The sequence below is a fragment of the Mustela putorius genome, unplaced genomic scaffold, assembly GCF_011764305.1.
Source record: "Mustela putorius furo isolate JIRA1106 unplaced genomic scaffold, ASM1176430v1.1 tig00000196_pilon_pilon_pilon, whole genome shotgun sequence".
Taxonomy (NCBI): Eukaryota; Metazoa; Chordata; class Mammalia; order Carnivora; family Mustelidae; genus Mustela; species Mustela putorius.
Window position 1 is genome coordinate 6,165,908 of NW_025421310.1, and position 19,276 is coordinate 6,185,183.

Below are 19,276 nucleotides of genomic sequence, written 5' to 3' on the forward strand. Positions count from 1 at the left end.
GACCCAGACACCTTGAGCTAGGGAAAGAGACAGACAGAGAGAGAGACAGAGGGAGAGAGAGCCCCTGAGAAGGAGAGAGCAGGGGCAATCCTGGGGCTCCCCTGATAAGGACTGGGGCTCTGGGCAGGCCTGGGGCGGAGCCTGGGCTCTGGGCAGCTGGAGGAGGCGGGAGGGGGCGTCCCGGGCCGGGGTCCCCAGAGCAGCAGGCGGGCGCAGAGCGGAGCCGGGTCCTGCAGCCGCCGCGGAGCCGGGAGCCGGGCCAGCCCCCCCCCCCCCGCCGTGATGTCAGCGGGGCCACTCTTAAAGGGGCAGGCCGCCCGCCGAGGGTCGGAGCGGGGGCTGGGGGCGGCGGGCAGAGCACGGGGGTTACTGCTACGGTGCTGGGGGATCCAAGGGGAGCCCCAGCACCCAGCTGGGCTGAGTCCCGGAAACCCAAGAGCCTGCAGAGACGAAGAGATGCCGGGGCTCCCCGAGGGAGCCTGCGAAGCTTTGGGGCTCAGTCCCCTCCAAACATACAGACACAGACACACCATTCAACTGGCCTGCCCGGGTCCGGGACTACATTTTCCATCAGCCCTAGCGGTGAGGGGCCGCACTTGGGGAGGAAGGGTCCGCTGCGGTGTCTGCTGGGAACTGTAGTCTGTTGGGACTGTTTTGTGCGCGCACACCCCCCACCCCCACCCCTGCAACTGGGTCAAGGCAAAGAGGCCCGTCTTCTGGCTCGCGGGCTGACTCTTAAGTTCGCGGGCTCTGCTCGTCTGGTTTCTCTCTCGTGGAGTCTCCAGGTCTCTCAATAGGAGGCCAGACTTTCATCTCCCCTCTCAGGACTGCGCCCACCCCTGCCCCAGTCACTGGGTCTCAGTGTGGGTCTGGGAGCTTGTGTATGGCTCTGGGTGAGTAGGTGCATGCCTGTGTCTCTGGGCCGGGGGTCTCTCCCTGACACTCCCCGTGTTCTGTGTGTCCATCTCTACCTCCTTGTGCACGTGCCCACTTGGGTCCTCGCGGCGGCACTCACGCCTCCCCCCACGCCTGGCCTCTGCTCTTTCTCTCTGGCGCTGTGGCTACCTTCTCCCCACTTTCTGGGTCTCTGTGCTTTCCCTCGCTCTCTGCTGCCCAGCCCCCCAGCCTCTGTGTGTGTGTTTCCGTGTACAGTCACCGGCCCACCTCCACACCCCCTTCATTCTGCGCGCTTAGAAGAAAACATCCAAACACTTCAGCATCAGCAACCCAAATTTATTCTCCGGCAGCTGTGGCCGGGTGGGAAAGCCAAAGAGAAGAGTGGGCGCGGGGAGGAGGAGAGAGTCCCAGAGAGTGGCAGGCACGGGGTGGGGCGGAGGGAGAGCAGGAGGGAGGAGGGGTTCCGAGCAGGACTGGAGCCATGCACCTGGCAGGCGAGCAGTGATGGGTTTAGGATGGGGGCGTCTAGAACAAAAGCTGATTGAGAACAGCTGGGGTAAGAATCTTTAACACATCCCAGGAATCCCTAGAGTGTAGAAGAGGAGTACTGGAATATGGGGGCACAGCCTCCCACTTACTCCAGAATGAGCTGAGGGAGTTTGGAGGTGGGGAGTTATTCTGGAATCCAAGTCTGGAACAGCCCACCCCTTGAGACTATTTCCCAGAAAGGAAAATAAATAAATAAATAAATAAGAAAGAAAAAGAAAGGAAGAAGGAAAAGAAGAGGAAAGAAAAAGAAAAACGAGAGGTACAGATTCTACCGAAATGGAGTCTAGAACCCCGTGGAACTGGGAGAGTGGTGGCCATTCTGGAACCTGGTGGAGCAGAGTCCCGAACACTGAGGTGCGGGAGAATCCAGGGCTCAGCACAGCAGAATCTAGACCGCGGTGCGGCTCTAGAGGCTGTACGGAGGTTAGAATGACAGGAGCGCTGGGGAGGGGCGCCTGGCCCCTGCAGGGCAGAGGCGAGAATGCTGGGGAGCAGATCTAGAGTGGGAAGGGGGTGAACAGGGGGCTAAGGCCGGCCTGGGGAGGGAGCGGTGGGGACACCTAGTGGCGGCAGGAGATATTACATGACTGGCACAGGCGGTGGGCTGACGGGGCTGCGGGCGTCGGGGTGCACAAAATCCGGGTTCACGTAGGTGAAGCCTTGGAAGTCGGCCTGGTCGATGCTGGCCAAAACTAGGCGGTCCGGCGGGGTCAGTGCGGGTGCCGCCCGCGTGAAGAATTTGTCGAAGTTCTCGCCGCTGCGTCCACACTGGGGGGGGAGCACAGGGAGGGAAAGATGAAATTCTCTGCTCCTTGGGTGTCCCTTCGGGTCCCCTCCGTCCATCTCCTGCCTCCCTTGGAACCTCTGCACATCCTTCACTGCCTCTGCATGTCCCGTGAGGGCGTCTCCACAGAGGGACCCCCACCCCACCTCCACATATAGGAACTGGAGCTCTTGGGTACCACCCCACCCCCCTCCAACCCGAAGGACGAAGAATATTCCCGCAAGGTGGCTGACCGGACGGGGTCTGAAGGGAGGAGCGATCTCCAGCCGTTCCAGGCGCTCCCAGTCCATCCAGCGGAAAAAACCATGGGCACGGATGGCGGGCTCCCCGTCCGGCCCTGAGCCCAGGCGTTTCGCTGGGTGCTTAGTTAGGAACTGTGGGAAACACAGAGACAGACAGACAGACAGAGTCCCAGACAGGGAGGCACAGAGAACGAGCAAGAGAGAAAGATAAAAACAGAAGAACAGAGACACAGCATAGAGACCCAGAGAGCGGAGAGCAAGGGGGAACAGAGTGGGGGAGGTGGGGGGGGGAGAGGAATTGGGGAGAATAAATGAGAATGAGATGGATGAACTCCAAACCCAGAGACCCGGGGACAGACAGACAAAGAGGAAAATCATGGCATCAAGGTACGAGGGGCAAGAAACCCAGAAAGAGGAAGGGCACAGCAAAGAACCCCAGAAAGAGAAGTTGGAGAGAAAGAGAGAAGGAGAGGAAAAGGGAGAGATGAAGGGAGGGAGAGGGAGAGAGAGAGCGGTTGGAGACCCAGAGTAAAGGGGGGATAGAGAGCCCAAGAGGGGGAGATAAAGACCCAGGGGACCGGCAGAGACCCAGAGAAGGTGGGAGATAAGACGCAGAAAGAGAGGATGGAGATTCAGCAGACAAACCCCCAGAGAGAGAGGAAAAGACACAATATGAAGGCAGAGACTCAGAAAGAGAGGAGGAGAGTTCCAGAAAGAAGACAGAAATTCAGAGCATGTGTGTATAGGAGTTGGGGGCAAGAGGGAAATAGACACCCAGAGAGAGGCACAAAGATGTGAGAGGTCGATGGAGATCCCCAGGGACACAGAGAAAAGGTGGAGACACAGAAAGCCCCATCGAATGTAGATGGAGGCAGAGGTAGGAGACAGAAGCCAGAGAGTGACAGTCAGAAAGAATGGAGACAGGAGCCGGAAGCAGAAGGGTGCTAATGCTTGTTGAAAAGCTGCCACAGGCTAGGCTCTTTCTCCTGCACTAACTCCATAACCCCAGGAGAGGAGTCAGACTCCCGGAGTTTGGGTGGCTGGCCCAAGATCCCACAGGAAGAGAAGTGGCAAGAGTTAGGTTCACCTGACCCACCCGGTTCTGGAGAAGAAGGCCCTGGCCTTCCAGCACTGCCCACAGTGAGCTGGGGAGTGGGTGCTGCAGAGGGGAGGAGGCTAGAGGCCATCCTTGGACTGGAGGTGACAGCAGGGCAGTCCATCAGTGTTCTAACGACATCTCTGTATGATACAAACTTTTCCAGCAGATGGAAGGGCAGTAACTTCAGGGGTGGGAGCCTTTTTCTAATGAGCACAGAGCCACTGTATGGGAAGCCCAGGATGGTGGTGGTGGGGCACAGGGGTTGTCTGGAGACTCTGGGGGTCAGGGGGCTCTCACCCCCTTGCAGATCGCCACGGCTTCTCGGGAAAGTGACTTGGGGTAAGTGACAGTTTGTTCCATGATGGCCTGAAACAGCTCTTCCTCATCCTCCCCATCAAAAGGGGGCTGAGAAAATAGAGGCATAGAGTCAGAGACTTGACAAACTGGTCTCCCCCAACTTCCATACCCTCATCACCCAGCATGAACTGAACACCCCCCTCCAACATTCTAGGGAAAAACTGGACCAAGCGACCAAAGATTTCTCTCTTTTGTCTCAGACTCTCTGCCTTCCTATCTCAGATGTACCAGCTCTCTGCACCTCCTTGCTGTTCTGTCTCTCTCTGCTATGCAAATCAGCAGGGCATTAATTAGACAATATGTCACTTAAATAGAAGAGAGACCAAAAATGCAGGTAAAAAAAACTGTAAAAGCATTATCTGGTTTGAATGAGTTGCTTCCAGTCTTCTGGGATTAGGAAAAGCAAAACCAAGGGAAGGATTCTTTTCTTTCTTTCTTTCCTTCTTTTTCTTTCTTTTTTTGTTTTTAAGAGCCTGCAGGAGCAGGGGAGGGGAGGAGTAAGGAGCAGGGAGAGAGAGAGAGAAACCCAAGCAGGCTCCATGCCCAGCATGGAGCCCAACACAGGACTTGATCTCAGGACCCTGAGATCATGATCTGAGCTGAAATCAAGTCAGATGCTTAACCAAATGAGCCACCCAGATGCCTCCCAAGGCAAGGATTCTTCATGTGGGGTCTAGGAAGTCTGTTTATACAACTGAGGGGGTCCATGAGCTTGAACAGGGAAAAAAGTACATCCTTATTTTTTAAAAATCTCTAACTGAAATTTAGCATTCCTGTATAAATGTAGGCAAAAACCACAGTGGCAGTACTTGTGACTTCATCACCAACAGAAATCACAGATATTTTCTTAGCACATTAGATTTGCAGATTTCTCAAAATGTTAGTCATCTCAGCTTCAAGATTACTGGTAGACCTTCACGGTTATTTCCCGTCACTGTGAGATAATACTATTTAGTTCATTAACAGGAAATCACATACGTGTCCACATCCCAGTGCTTAATATTTACTTAACTGTATACTTTTAAATTAAATTTATCTAGCTGGCTGAACTGTTAAATTAAAATTTTTGTTTTATAGCCATTTCAATGCGATTGGTTTCCCTTGTAATCCTATTATTTTATTTCATGTATTTAAACACTTTGTTCTGAGAAGGGGTCCTTGGCGCCAAGACAGTTTTAAGAACCTCTGGTCTGTGAGAAAATAATGCTTCAGGACCAAGGACAGCACTATCCAGGCAGGACTTTCCCCCTGCGCAGCACCCCTCCTCAGCCCACAGACATCCCTTCCTAACCTGCTCCTTTGAGATAAAGGCCCTGTGACAGGGGGCATCCCACGTGGTGCTGCCTTTAGCCAAGCCAGCCTCCCCCTGGCTTCGCTTACCTGTCCTGCCAGCATCTCATACAGCAGAACCCCAAAGGACCACCAATCCACAGACTTCCCATAGGGCTGGTAGGCAATGATCTGGTGAGGAAGGGTGGGAGGCAAGGAATCCTGGCCTAAGACCCCTTCTGGCCTCGCCCCCTGGGAACCCTACCCACGTTAAGCGTTTTCAACACAAACTCTTCCCGCTCAGAACACTTAGGCCAGAGCTCCATCTTTTTGCAAAATTCAGATACAAAATTTACGTACGTAGAACATTCCTTTGGTCCCCAAAAGACCATCTAAGGACCAAGTCAAAAGTTCCAACCAGCTAGAATATTTAGGTAACCAGACCTTCTCCTTAAGGAGAGGGTAAATGAGGGCTAAATTTCAGAGACGAGAGAGTTTTAAATCTGATGCACTTACAATTCATCTAGGAGGCTGTTCCTAGCCCTAAGACTTCCAGCCTCAATAGGTCAGTCAGAAATATGTGTGTGTTTTTCAAAATCTCCACAGGTTCTGAAACCATCAACACTGATTACCTGGGCATTAGCGCTGAATCACCCTAAGAGATTAAGAATGGCACCACCAACACCACTTCCTCCCTCAACTGAGAAAAGTCAGGACCCTTTGTCTCCTTATACATGGTCAGATCACTAGCTTCAGTCCCTTAAACAAAGTCAGAGTATACTCCCCTGATGTGAAATATTCAGAGGACAGCTCAGGACTCTGGGGGGATGCCCCCCCCCCACTCAGAGTACACTGGAAGTTGTCTCCACCCTCTAGAATAGTCTAGAATAGTCCTGCTCTCTGAGAATTCTTAGAAGCCAAGTGGGTCCCCCTCTGTTAGCACACTCACCTGCCTGGCCACCCACATTGCCAGCTCAGAGACCCAGCTCTAACTACTGGGAATGCGGGGCACACAGGCCCCTCTGCATTGCCTGCTGCTAGACCTACCCAAGACTCAGGTAAAGACCCCAGGGTCAGGACCCCCACATTCTGAATGTTAAACAACCAGCCACCCCCAGCTGGCAAACTTGGAGGGCAACAAGAGCCGCAGAGGGAGATTACCTCAGGGGCTATGTAGTCTGGGGTCCCGCAGAAGGTGCGGGTCGTGGTCCCCGGGAAGACATTCTCCTTACACATGCCAAAGTCAGTGATTTTGATGTGTCCTTCGGCATCCAGCATGACGTTGTCTAGTTTCAGGTCCCTGGGGGTGGGAGGCAGGACGGAGAGGAGTTGAGGGAAGGGTGGAGTCCCAGCAGCTGGGGGGGGCAAGCGTTTGTGTGTTTTCTTTTAAAGTAAGTTCTTCGCCCTCGCCCAAGGCGGGACTTGAACTCATGACCGACCGCGAGATCACCCATCGCTTGCTCTACCCACTGGGCAGCCAGGTGCCCCTGGAGCCGCCCATTGGATCCCTTACCCTCTTAGAGACCTGCTGGCCTCCAGTGAAAGGCCAGACCGCTCACCGGTAGATGATGCCCTGATTGTGAAGGAAGAAGAGGCCGATGGCGATTTCCGCTGCGTAGAACCTGGAGAAGGGGCCAGGGAGCCAGAGGTCAAAGGCTGGGGCCCTCTTCCCCCCACCCCTCCTCGTCTCTTGGCCAAGACTCACGCGGCATGGGGCTCCTTAAACTTGCCCAGCTGCTGAATGTGGTACATCAAGTCGCCCCCGGTGACATACTCCATCACGAAATACAGGCGATCCTGGGGCGGGCGGGGGGCGGGGGTGTGGCTCAGAGGAGGGGACACGCGGAGCAGAGGGTAGGACAGGTCCATTTCCGCCCACTCCAGACAAACTTGCATCAGAAACCCAGAGCGGCTAGGCGGTCCGAGGACTCAAGCCTGCCCCCCAGAATCTCCACCTGCCCCTCCACCTGCCTCTCCGAACTGGCCCCGCCCTCTGAGAATGGAGACCGAGACCGAGGCCTGCCATTCCCCGGAAATCCCAGGGGCGCCACCGCCTCTCCGCGCACCTCCTCGTGCAAACGTGACCCCGGCCATCTGTTAGGGACGGTGTTTCGGGCCCCGCTTGCAATGCACGATAACGTTTCTCGAAATCCAAGAAGCTGGCTACATCTATCCAGAGCTTTCTTAAGGAGTCACGGCCTCTCCAACTCGGGTGATTCTCACTCCCTGCCACACACCACGAACTGGAGGGCTCCAACTCGGGTGATTCTCACTCCCTGCCACACACCACGAACTGGAGGGCGCGCCCCATGTCTGACGAGACCTTCCCTCAGAATCCGAGAGGGACGACCTCCTTCCGAGCAGCCAGCTGCTGGCAGCCGCTCGACCTCGTTCGGAGCAGCCAGCTGCTGGCAGCCGCTCGGAAGCCATTCTCCTCGGATTCTCCTCGGGCACTCCCTCTACTCCAAACTCCTGGGCTCAGACCACACCCACCCAAGACCCCCTCGGTGCAGGCCAGGCCCACCAGACCCCCAGCCCTCTGGCCACGCCCAGTCAGAGTGTGGAAGGTTCTTGGCTTCGCGGTAGTCTCAGAATCCCGGAGCGGAAGTCTGATCCGAGCTAGCCTCTGCACCCCTCCTTTCTTACCGGGGTCTGGAAGGTGGAGTGCAGCTGGGTGAGAAAGTGGGGCCGCCCCCCCGGGCCTCGGCCTCCCAGGGCCAGCACTCGCTTCTCCACAAGGGTGCAGTCCACGTCGTCGTCCTGGACAATCACGTCTTTCTTCAGGATCTTGATGGCATAGAGCTCATCAGAGCCCCTACGCTCAGCCAGCATCACCTAGAGACAGAGGTCCAAAAGGCCCATTCCATCTTGGAAAGGAACCCAGAGATGCAGATTCCTGCCCCTCCCCTTCAGGGACACAGAGAAAGAGAATCCCCGGTCCTTCCTCTCTCTCTCTCTCTCTCTCAGGGGACCGGGTACCCTGGTTTTGCTGAACACTCCTTCCTGAAAGCATCCCAGTCTTTATGCCCGACCTCTCAGGGACACTCAGGGGTCCCATCAAGCCCTCTTTGGCGACTCAGTTGCCTAGTGTCCCTCCCCAAAGACCAGGAATCTGATGTCCCCCCAGACATCCTCCCCTTTCCCCCCAGAACCCCAGGAGTCCAACCTTCCCAAAACTGCCTTTTCCTAGAACCATGAGGAAGCTGAAGTCGGATATGTGGAGACGTCCGGGGCTTGTTCCAAAGAAACAGCGCTTGGAGTCGGTGGGACTGGGGGATGGGGAAGGGATGGGAGAGGAAGAGGGACCCATCCGCACGCGCTGTGAGAAAGGGGAGAGATCCGGAGGTAGTCAGACTCCAGATGGGGAAAAAAAGATGCCCCTGAGAGAGACAGCATCCAAGAATGGAAGGGATGGGGAGAGACAGAAAAAGAAAGTTGTCTCTGCCCCACCCCCCACCTCTTGGCATAAGACCTTGCACCGATTTTCCACAGCCTGGAGGTCTGATCATTAAAATAACACTTAGACACATTACTATATGCCATTAGATAAGCTGCTAGCACCCCCCCCCATTTAATTTTTTATTTTTTAAGTACTCTCTAAACCTATTGTGGGGCTCAAACTCACAATCTCAAGATCAAGAGTCTCACACTCCACTGACAGAGCCCACCAGGTGCCCCGACCCCACCCCAACTTTGAGAAGAGGAAACTGGCACAGAGATATCAAATATCTTGCCCAACATCACATAGATTAAAAAGCAGAGCCAGAATTCAAAATCCATGAAAGCCAGAGACTGTCTCCCTCCTTCTTGTGTCTTCAGCATTGCCCAGCACAGAGGGCGCTGAATGGATGAAAGGCTTCCAGGATGTGCGTGTGCATTTCCTATTGTGCAACCTTGAGAGCACACCCAGAGTCTAAACACCTTTTCCACCACTGCTTCCAGCTCTTCCCACCTGAGTCTCCACAGAGCCTCCTCCCTGCTTCCCCTTCCACCCCTTTCTATTCTCCACACAGAGCCTTGTCCTGTTCAAATGGAAACCACCTCCTGCCACCTTTGATGCTCCCACCCTCCCACCCCATCTCACCTAGTTTAAAAGCTACAATCCTTCCAGCGAATGACAAGTCACTCCCCTTCCCTCTCTGATTTAATTTCCTACTTTTCCACACCCTGTCCCTCTTCAGCCCCGCTGTCCTCCTTGTTGTACTACTCCCAGCCTGCTTCTACCACAGGGCCTTTGCACCTGCTCTTTCCTCTGCCTGGAAGGTTTTCCATCCTTCAGCCTGGAAATCTAGTCTCCCCCTCCTGTGCCTGGAAAATCCTACACTTCCTGCTGGATTCACCACCCCCCCTAGGAAGATGTCTCTGGCTCTCTTAGGCTGTGCTTCCAGTACTCCCCAGGGCCTGAGGCTACTACCTCCATTATCAAACCCATTCCTTCCTGGTGGATGTCTCTCTATGTAACTTTCTCCTACTTTGAAGTTGACACTCCCCAGGGAATGGACTGATTCTACCCCCAGAACAGGTTTTAGCTTCTGTGACACCTCAGGAAATAGGTGTGAGTGAGTGAGAAAAAGAATGGAAGAGAGAAGGCCTCAGTGATAAACAGAAAAACTCAAGGATCGGTCAGGTATAGCCTGGGGCACCTATGAAACATTACATCATCCTGGAATTTAAGTATCTGTCACTGCGGGACTTGGGACTTGCTTAAGGGTCAGGTTCCCCTTTGGGGTGCTAGGTTTAACTCAGCAAGCCCGACACCAGCCGCCAAGTCTGTGCCCAGCCAGATACCAGGGGAGGGAGATGTGGGAAGAAATAAGCAGACCACAGGAATCAAACTGTCTCCATTCCAGGCCTGAGCTCTACTCACCTCATATAGTTCCAGGGGGTAGTTACAGGCCTGGGGGAGAAGAAAGCCAGAGTCAGAGGCCCCAGAGAGGTAGGAGGTTGCGCTAAAACAGAGGGTGGGGACTCCAAAGCCCCAAGCCATGGGAATGGATAGGAACTCTAATTCCCATCATACCCTGGGGCAAGAGTCCCCTAGAAAAGCAGGAGAAGGATCCCCCGGGCCTTCTGGGAATTGTAGTCCCAGGACCCCTGGGCACCCAGCCACTCTGAACTGTGTGTGCGGGGCTGGATCCCCCTGGGGGAAGTGGGGCCTGAGTACCTCAAACTTCTGGAGGAGGCTGCAGTTGTCAGCGTCAGCCACCGGCACATTGTAATATTCGCCCTCCTCCTGGTTCAGTAACTTGTACCTGACACACAGACGGAGACCAGAGCGGGCCGGAGGTGGGGTGGGGGTGGGGGCGGGGTTCAGGGTTGGGGGGGATGCGCCCGAGGGGGAAAAGAGACACAGAAAGAAAGACACAGAGATGGAGAGGGAAAGAGTGAGCTAAGGAGAGAGAGATTGGATGTGGGGAGAGGACGGGGTTTGGGGGGGGTGGAGACAGGGGAGGAGGGAAAGAGAAGGGCAGGGAGGAAGGAGGCAGCTGTTGGGAGGAGAGAGATCACACAGAGACCTAGACGCAGAGGCCAAGGCACAGCTGTGACCCTGCCCCGCCCTCACCAGCCGTCCACCGGGGCCTTGAGCAGCTCTGAGACCCCGAAGGACATGGCACCCATGAAGTCGTTGCGGGAAGTCCGGTCCCAGTCCCACACCTCCACGCTGAGCCGGCGCTCCACGTCCCCTGGCTTCAGGTTGCTGCAGGAAGGGTGGGGCAGAGTGAGGTCCAGCTCCCTGCTCCCTGGCTTCCCTATCCTTGGTCCTGGAGGAGGATGCAAGTCCTTCTGGGGTGAGCTGGGGTCTACTCCTGCTCCCTAAACTGTCCTGTCATCTTGGACCCTCCCAAAGGGGGTCTTCCCCAATAGCGGGACCCTGAGTACATCTAGACAGCACTCAGTCTCTCTCCCTTCCTCCCACATTCTTGGCTCCTTCCCATCCCTGCGTCCTGTCCTTTCTCTCCAGATCTCTCTCTTGAGTCTCTGTGGCCGCTCCTTCCTCTGGGTCTCTGTCCTTCTGTCTTTCTGTTAATTGGCTTCTCTTTCTCTTCCTTCCACCCACCCACCACCCCTCTGCTTACACCTCACCCCCCTGCATTCTGTCTGTGTGTCTCTCTGGGTTTGTGTCTCTTCTTTGGAACCCTCCATATCTGTCTCACTCTAAAGTTGTGGGCTTTGATGGATATTAAATGCACAGATCTCTCTCTCTCTCTTGGCTTCTGTAACTCCATCCCTCTCTGTCAGTCACTCTATTCCCTCTCCCACCACTTTTCTCTGCCCTTTTCTTGGGTTCCCTCTATCCTAACACCTCCCACCGTCTGCTCTTTGAGGTCTTGTGGGCCACCAAGACCCTCAGATCCTTCTCTACCAGCCATAACAGCATCCCTTGCACCCGAGGCTCACAACACAAAGGTCTCGTTCCACACAGGGTTTAGTGTGGCTTTCACCGTCCGGGTCTTCTGTTTTGTCAAGTTCCGAGGGTCTGGGATAAGCTTCAGCTTCACATAGGGATCTGACAGACCATTGGGATCCATTGGGATGAGGTTACGGGCCTCGCCAACTGAGAGGAGAAGTGAAGGAGGGTAGACAAAGTTACAGATCTGGGAAGAGGCCCCGAAGTCTCCCCAGTTGGCAATCAAAAATCCAAGCTCTCTGCCTTTCTCACGACCCAGGTGACTTTGGCCTTATCTCTCCAGTATCCAGAACACAGGGCCTAAAGCCCTCTCCTCAGCCAGGGACCCAGAAATCAGACTCAGAGCCCACTCCTCCCTGAGGTCCAGGAATGAGGACCCTGGCCTGGGCATATCACCAATAGTAATCCCAAACCTCCCTCCGAATCAGGTTCTCTCTCCTCCCTCCCTCTCAAGGACCTTGATTTAGAATGGTCATTAAGAGGCGCTGGAAGGGGGTGCCTGGGTGGCTCTGTCGGTTGGCCATCTGCCTTCAGGTCATGCCTGGAGTTCAAGCCCCCACATCGGGCTCCCTGCTTAGCAGGGAGTCTGCTTCTCTCTCTCTGTCCTTCTCCCTGCTTGTGTGCTCTCTTTCTCATTCTCTCTCAAATAAATAATTTTTAAAAATATTTTATTTATTATTTTTTTAAGATTTTATTTATTTATTTGACAGAGAGAAATCACAAGTAGTCGGAGAGGCAGGCAGAGAGAGAGAGGGAAGCAGGCTCCCCGCTGAGCAGAGAGCCTGATGTGGGACTTGATCCCAGGACCCCGAGATCATGACCTGAGCCGAAGGCAGCGGCTTAACCCACTGAGCCACCATGCGCCCCTAAAATATTTTATTTATTTGTTTGAGAGAGAAGGAGAGGGAGAAGCAGACTCCCTGCAGAGCAGAGAGCTGGATGTAGGCCTCCATCTCATGACCCTGAGATCATGACCTGAGCGGAAGGCAGACGCCCAACTGACTGAGCCACCCAGGCGCCCTAATAGATAAAATCTTAAACAAACAAACAAAAACGCGCTGAAAGTTTCAAGAGTCAACTTGGAAGAAGCATTTGGAAGGGACTGGAGAGGCCGGGCGGTGCTCAACCTTTGCAGGTGGGGTCAGGAGTGTGGGCGTGACCCGCAGGGGGCGTGGCCCTCCCTGGAGGGTCCCCCCCGCCGCCCCCCCTCCCCGCTGTTGAACCCTTGGGCCCTTCCTCCTGGGGCAGAAGGGTGGGACCAGACCCAGGAGCCCGGCTTCACCTGTGACGTGGATCTCATCTGCCGTTGGTGCTCGGATCTCTAGCTGCAGCCGCCCACGGCGCTCCGTGTGGTCCACCCCGCACAGAGAGGGCACGCTGCGCACACAGCGCCGGTGCACGTTCATCTCGCAGCCTGCGGGGACAGAACCGGAGGTAGCGCGTCCGGCCACCGCGCAAATCCAGACTCTATCCTCCAGCCCTATCCAGAGAAACCCAGACACTGCGCTCTGAAAGGGGTCCCGGAGCGCCAGGTTCTGGCAGGAGCCCCAAGCATAGACTCACAGGAGCATTTCATGCCCTGGTGCACCAGCCCGTAGAGAAGGGAGCCGCAGTGGTCGCAGAAGGTGGGGCTGCTGTAGCTGTGCAGACGGAACTTGTGCTTGTTTCGGGGGTCCTGGGGGCAGAGAGGAAACATCAGATGGGGCCAGGAGCAGGGGTACCCTAGAAGGGGCTGGGAAGTGGGGTGCCCTAGACGCTGGGAGAGAAGCCCTTTGAACTCTGCCTCCTCTGCCTTGCGCTCCGAGTCTTCATTCACTCTACTGCATTTATGGAGTGCCTGTTGTGTGCCAGGCACTGTTCTTGGTGCTAGGACCAGCTGTGGACAAACAATGAAAAACTCCTGCCCCCATGGAGTTTACTTTCTAGTTGGGGAGACAGAAAATAAACGCTGAATAAGTAAAACAGTGATGGATGGTAGCAGGTGCTGCGGAGGAAAATGAAGCAGGAAAGGGGACTGCCGGGGCCGGGGACTGAAATTTGCAGAGACTGATGAGGGAGGCTTCACTGACAAGGTGGCATGTAGGCAGAGCCTGAAGGAGGTGGGGCTCCTAACGTTCCACAGTCCCTGCGCTCACCCCACCTCCCCAGACATGCTCTCCAAGGATGTGTGGGCCACGATGAACTCCACATGGCTCACTGTCAGCCTCTGTCAAGGTCTGCCCACTGTTGATCTGCCTTCTCTGAGCCCCTTGTGAGATGGACAATATGACCTCTCAGTTAATGAAAGACCAAGTGTAGGGGCGCTGGGCTGGCTCAGTCAATGCAGCATGCGACTCTTGATCTTGAGGGTGTGAGTTCAAGTCCCATATTGGGTGCAGAGATTATTTAGAAAGGAAGGAAGGAAGGAAGGTTGGTTAAGTTGAGTGTAAAGTGCATAGCAGGGCCTGGCATACTCAAAGTGCTCGGTACTGCCGTTTGGGCTGCTGTGGTTACTAACGATGATTTCATTGCCATGTCCACAGAGCCCTAGGTTTAAATAAGAGCTGGGCCATTTACCAGCTGTGTGATTTGGGGCAAGATAGTGCCCAGATTAGAGCCTCAGAGTCCTCTTCTGCCCAGTGGAAATCAACAGTCCGTATCTTAAAGTAGTGCCCAATGTCCGGAGTTCAATTAAGCATGAATTTAGGGCACCGACAAAGCATTCCTTCCCTGCCCCTGACAATGTCTGAGTGTTCAGTAGTTTGGTATCTGCCTTTTCCTAGGCATGCATCGTGAGCTAGGGTGAAAATTCAGGATATTCTTGGGCTTTTATTTATTTTTGCAGTTTAGCGGGGATCCTATTTTGAGTGACACTTGGGGGGGTAGAGTGTGATGATCTCTTTCAATGCTCAGGGCCTCTAAAGATCTTCCGCTGACCCTAACTCAGAGGGTGCCTGCTGCTCTAAGCTCTACTATGTCAGGTCTCAGCAGGAAGCTGGACTTGCAAGCTCCACTGCTCCATGGAGGTAAGCTGTTCTCATTCTCAAGAAATCACAACCAAAAAGGAGACAGAGCTGCAGCTCTAAGTACACAGACCTGTGTCTGCACTGGACTCTGCCCCCTCCCCAGCTCTGTGCCCCGCCCCTGGACACCGCCCCCTTGCAGAGTCTCAGCCTTTCTTCCTGTAAAATGGGGCCACGAGGCCTCCCTGAAAGGGGCTGGATGGAAATCATGCTCGCCAAGCCCTTCCCAATTCTTTAGCCCTTGATCCATGTGACAGCCAACAAGATCCAAAGGAAAATAATAAAAGAGTGAAGTAGAGGAAGACATCCTTCCTCTGTTTCTTCATCAGTGACAGCAACAGTTGTACAAGGATAATAACCCATATGAACCCAGGTATCATCCCAAGCATTTGACTCATTTAGTCCTTAAAACCATGGTCGTCATCCCCATTGTGCAGACGAGAACAAGAGGTACAGAGAAATAAAGCAACTTTTGGAAGGACAGAGAATCTCTATGTGGGAGAACTGGGAGTCAAGCCCAGGGCTTCGGCTCAGATGGGGACAGGAACAACACCTCACCTCCTGCTTTGTGCGGGACTCAGTCTTGGACCACCTGAAAGACACCTGCTGAGTGTGTGCAGTGAGCCCTGGACAATTCAGAAGTCACGTGGGGGGTGCAGGCAGGCAGGTGAGGCGGCCAATCAGTGACATATATGGCGGCTAGTAGACAGTGGTGCACAATGTATGTGCTATGACATCACATCCTCTACATAAACTTCAACTTTCGTCACCTAACCAGCTGGCAAAATGTTCCATGGACTTCTGGAGAGCTCTCTGTCCCTTTTTCTCTCTCTCTGTCTCAGCTTCTCATTCTGTCCCTTTCTTCATCTGCTAATCATAAAGAGGGCTCGAACCCTACGTCAAACCCTGGGCTAGGCCCTCAAGCCTCCTGGCTTCGTTGGACTATCAAAACAAGCGGGGGTAGGTGGGGGATTTTGCTGTCCCAGCCCATAGCCACTAACCACATGTGGCTATTTAAATTTCCATCAGTTCAAATTAAATGGAATTTAGATTTCCCTTGCTCAGTCCTGGTAGCCCCTCCCAAGGGCGCCTCCAGCTAGCTGGGTGTGGCTGGCGGCTGCCATACTGGACAGAGGGGAAATGGAGGCTCAGAGAGAGGAGCCCAAAGACCAGACAGAAAGTGAAGGAGGGATTGGGAATGGGCCACAGCATCGGCTGTTCTTGGAAGCCCACCTGACATCCCCCGGATGGGAAGCAGACGGAGAGAGAGACAGAGGTGGTGTGGATCTGTGTGTGCACATGAGGGAATCTGTATGTGCACCTGTGTGTGCTCCTGGGGGGTTTGTGCGTGTGCGTGCACTGCAGGGTCTCCTTGGGCCTCCCTCTTGGCATCTCAGAAACCATTCTCGGTATCTGCCATCTTCTACTTTAGCGGGTCTCTCTGGGCGTCTGCAGCTCTGCTTCTCTGAGTTTCTTGTCTCTGTCTGTCTCTCTCAGTCCCTGTGGCTCCCCATTTCCTCCCTCCTGGGTTGCTGTCTCTGTTCCATTCCTCTTTCTCTGTCTCACTCTCTCTGAGTCTCTTTTTCTGCGTTTCTGAGATTCTCTGTCTTACCTCCGTGCCTGCATCAATGGTCGTCTCTCTCTCTGTCCCTCCACTCTCTGTTTTTTTAAATCTCTTGACCCCTGAATGACAGCCCACCCCCTCCAATGCTCATCTTCAGTCCCCTTCCCACTGTTTCTTCTCTGTCCCCCACCTGTGTCCCCAGCCTGTCTCAGCCCCCTCTCATTTCCCCTTTTCCAGGCCAAGGGCAGGGAATCTGGGCCAGACTAGCTCCCCCTATCTCTCCAGCCCCCCTCCCCTCCCAGCCTTAAAAATAGCAGGAGAAATTGGGACGGACGCCGAGGGGGTGAGGGCGGGGGCGCGGCCCAAGGAGGAAGAATCAGGTGTCCGGGCACTCACATCCGTCTGGGGGCCCTTCCCAGCGCCTGGACACTCGAAGGTCACAAATTCGTGGCATCGTCGATGAACCACAAAGCTGCAGACTGAAGGTGAGAATCATAGAGACACAGAGCCAGAGAGAGAGAGCCCAATGGACAGAAAATCAGAAAGAGAGAGACTCCAACAGAAGGAAAACCACAGAGAGGGGGACCCCAAAGTCCAGAGAGTTTAATAGAAAATCAAAGGAGAGACCCCAACATGGAGTGGGGGAGGGAAACCAGGAGATAGAAATTCAGGGGTTGAACCCAAAGACAGAAACAGAGACATAGAGCATCACAGAGCAGAGAGACCCCAGTGCCTACACACAGCCAGAGGGAGACACAGAGACAGACTGAGAAAGAGCGAGACCCAGGGACACAGAGAGAAAACAGGATCTTATCGACAGACGAGCCCACTGAGGTGAGGCAAGAAAGCAAGGAAAGAGGCAGGCTGCGGAGAGCAAACAGCAATGTCCTCCGACAGCACAGAGAGAGCAGCGACTTGGGCAGAAGTGAGTCTGGGGGCCGCGGGAGGCCTCCCCCTCCCTGACTCACTCTGTTCTCAGCAGTAGCAGCTGGTGCTTCAGGACTCGCCCCCCTCTCCCGCCCCGCATAACTGTCAGCCCCGCCCGGCCCCCACCCGCCCATTGGTGACCCCACCCGGCCTGCCCCTGCCTAGGACTGTTGGTGTTGTCATGGCGACAATAGCTTGGGGGGGGGCTCTGACTCCGCATCTCCAGCCCCCCCTTCAGCTCCCCTTTTCCAAATCTCCCTGTTGCCATGGCAACAGATTCTCCAAATATCTGTCCCCACCTGGAGCCGGCCGAGGGAGGGGCCCCCAGCACCACCTCCGCGGTGGCCCCACCATCAGAGCTCCCTCCCCACAGCAGGCTGTGTCTCTGCCACACCCCCCGCCCCGGGCTCCCCCGCGCCTCTCTGGGGACCAAAGAACACGTGTGTCAAGCCTCCTGGGCTGTGGGGCCCTAGCCTCTACCCTCCTGAGGGTCCCAGGAGTCCAGGTCCCCAGGTCTTACCTTGACATTGCAGGCCCTGTTTTCCAATCCCCCTGAAAGATCAAGGATCCGAGGTCAGTGCTGAAAAGGGAAGCGGGCCTCCCACCTCTGCCAGCTTTACTGCGCCTTCCTCCCTCCACGAGCAGGACCCCAGCTGCCTCTTGTTCTAGAGCCCAGAAATTCTGGCCCTCATCCTTTCTTCTCTCAGTCCCAGGAGTCCAAGCCCCCAGCCTCCTCCTCCCTCAGACCCTGGAGTCCAGGTCCCCAGTCCCCTCCTCCCTCAGACCCTGGAGTCCAGGTCCCCAGCCCCTCCTCCCTCAGACCCAGGAGTCCAAGACCCCAGACCCTCCTCCCTCAGACTCAGGGGTCCAGTCCCCAGCCCCTTCCTATCCTCGGACCAGAAGCCAGGACCAGCAGCTCTTTCCTTCTCCATCCCTCAGGGGCTGGGGTGACATGAGTCTCCATCCCTCCTTCCATCTTCCCTCAAGCCCCCAGCCCCTTCCCTCACCAGATGAAGTCGGTGCAGTGGCTGCAGAAGGTTGGCTGCTTGAAGAAGCGGGCGGTGAACTTGTGGCTCTTGACTTCGTGGACCACCTTCTGCCTCAGAGCCCCCTTTCTGCAAAACAGGGGCCGGGGTCCCCCCTCTGAATCGCCTCCGCCGGGGCCCAGGCCTGCCATGGCCCCAGGAACGTAGCAGGGACCAGGATCCTGCCTTTCTGGGGAAACAGGTGGAAAGGCGAGGAGCCGGAGAGTCGGGAGAGCACTGAGCCACGGGGAGATTGCGAGGAGGAAAGGAGAGGGGCGAGGCACCTCCAGGCGCGGAGCGCAGGGCAGGGAGCGGCACCCCGGGGCGCGCCGGCTCCGCCAGGGGGAGCGGGCGGGCAGGGCGGAGAGCCGAGGGCAGGGGCGCCGAGGAGCCGGAGGCAAGGGCGGCGGCGGCGGCGGGAGCTCCGGCTCAGGCACCTGCTGAAATGTGGGAGCCCCGGCTGGGGGGAGGCGTTGCCATGACGACCGAGGGGCGGGGTTTCAGCTTAAAGGCGTCCCCCCCTCCCTGAGACTCGGGACAAACGCCCTGCCCCCGACACACACGTGCGCACACCCACTCTGGGGGCTGGCTGGAGGGAGGGGGCATCCTCTGAGCAGTGCCCTGCCTCCACCTCCATCTGTCGCCCCGGCCGGGCGTCCTCCCCACTTGGGACCTCGGTGGGTCCCGTGAGCCCGCTGAGACTGCATTCGGATCCCTGGGTTTCTGACGGTGTCACTCTGCTTCATTACACAAACTTTGTATTCAGTGCTGGGAACCCAGTGGTGGACGCGGAGACCTGCTGTCTCTGCTGCTCTTCAAGTCTTGATTTCTCTCTGGGTGTGGGTGAAATTTGTATGTCCGGGTCTCCCTCTGGGGTTGTCCCTCGCTCTCAGTCTCTGTCCCTGTCCGGTGTTGCCGGCTCCCTGTCCTGTGTCCCCGTCCCAGTGTCCCCACCTCCCTGTCCCATGTCTCTGTCCCTGTGCAGTGTTCCCAGCTCTCTGTCCCGTGTCCCTGTCCCAGTGTTCCCGCCTCCCTGTGCCGTGTCTCTGTCCCTGTCCAGTGTTGCTGGCTCCCTGTCCTGTGTCCCTGTGTTCCAGGCACCCTGTCCCGTGTCTCTGTCCCTGTCCAGTGTTCCTGGCTCCCTGTCCCTTG

At 55.8% G+C, this 19,276-nt stretch overlaps 1 protein-coding gene across 1 annotated transcript; it reads right to left on the reverse strand.

Moving 5' to 3' along the window:
* Window positions 1-1,212: 1,212 nt before the first annotated feature.
* PRKCG (protein kinase C gamma) lies at window positions 1,213-18,515 on the reverse strand. The gene is made up of 19 exons (XM_013049590.2): window positions 18,409-18,515; window positions 18,107-18,314; window positions 17,620-17,651; window positions 16,569-16,651; window positions 13,170-13,281; window positions 12,889-13,020; window positions 11,597-11,753; window positions 10,761-10,895; window positions 10,362-10,449; window positions 10,065-10,094; window positions 8,364-8,516; window positions 7,844-8,032; window positions 6,903-6,994; window positions 6,757-6,819; window positions 6,359-6,497; window positions 5,309-5,389; window positions 3,869-3,976; window positions 2,464-2,604; window positions 1,213-2,214 (listed from the first exon to the last, which is right to left on the reverse strand). The coding sequence occupies exons 2-19, from the start codon at window positions 18,274-18,276 to the stop codon at window positions 2,026-2,028; spliced, it is 2,094 nt and encodes a 697-aa protein (XP_012905044.1). The 5' UTR covers window positions 18,277-18,314; window positions 18,409-18,515; the 3' UTR covers window positions 1,213-2,025.
* Window positions 18,516-19,276: the final 761 nt, after the last annotated feature.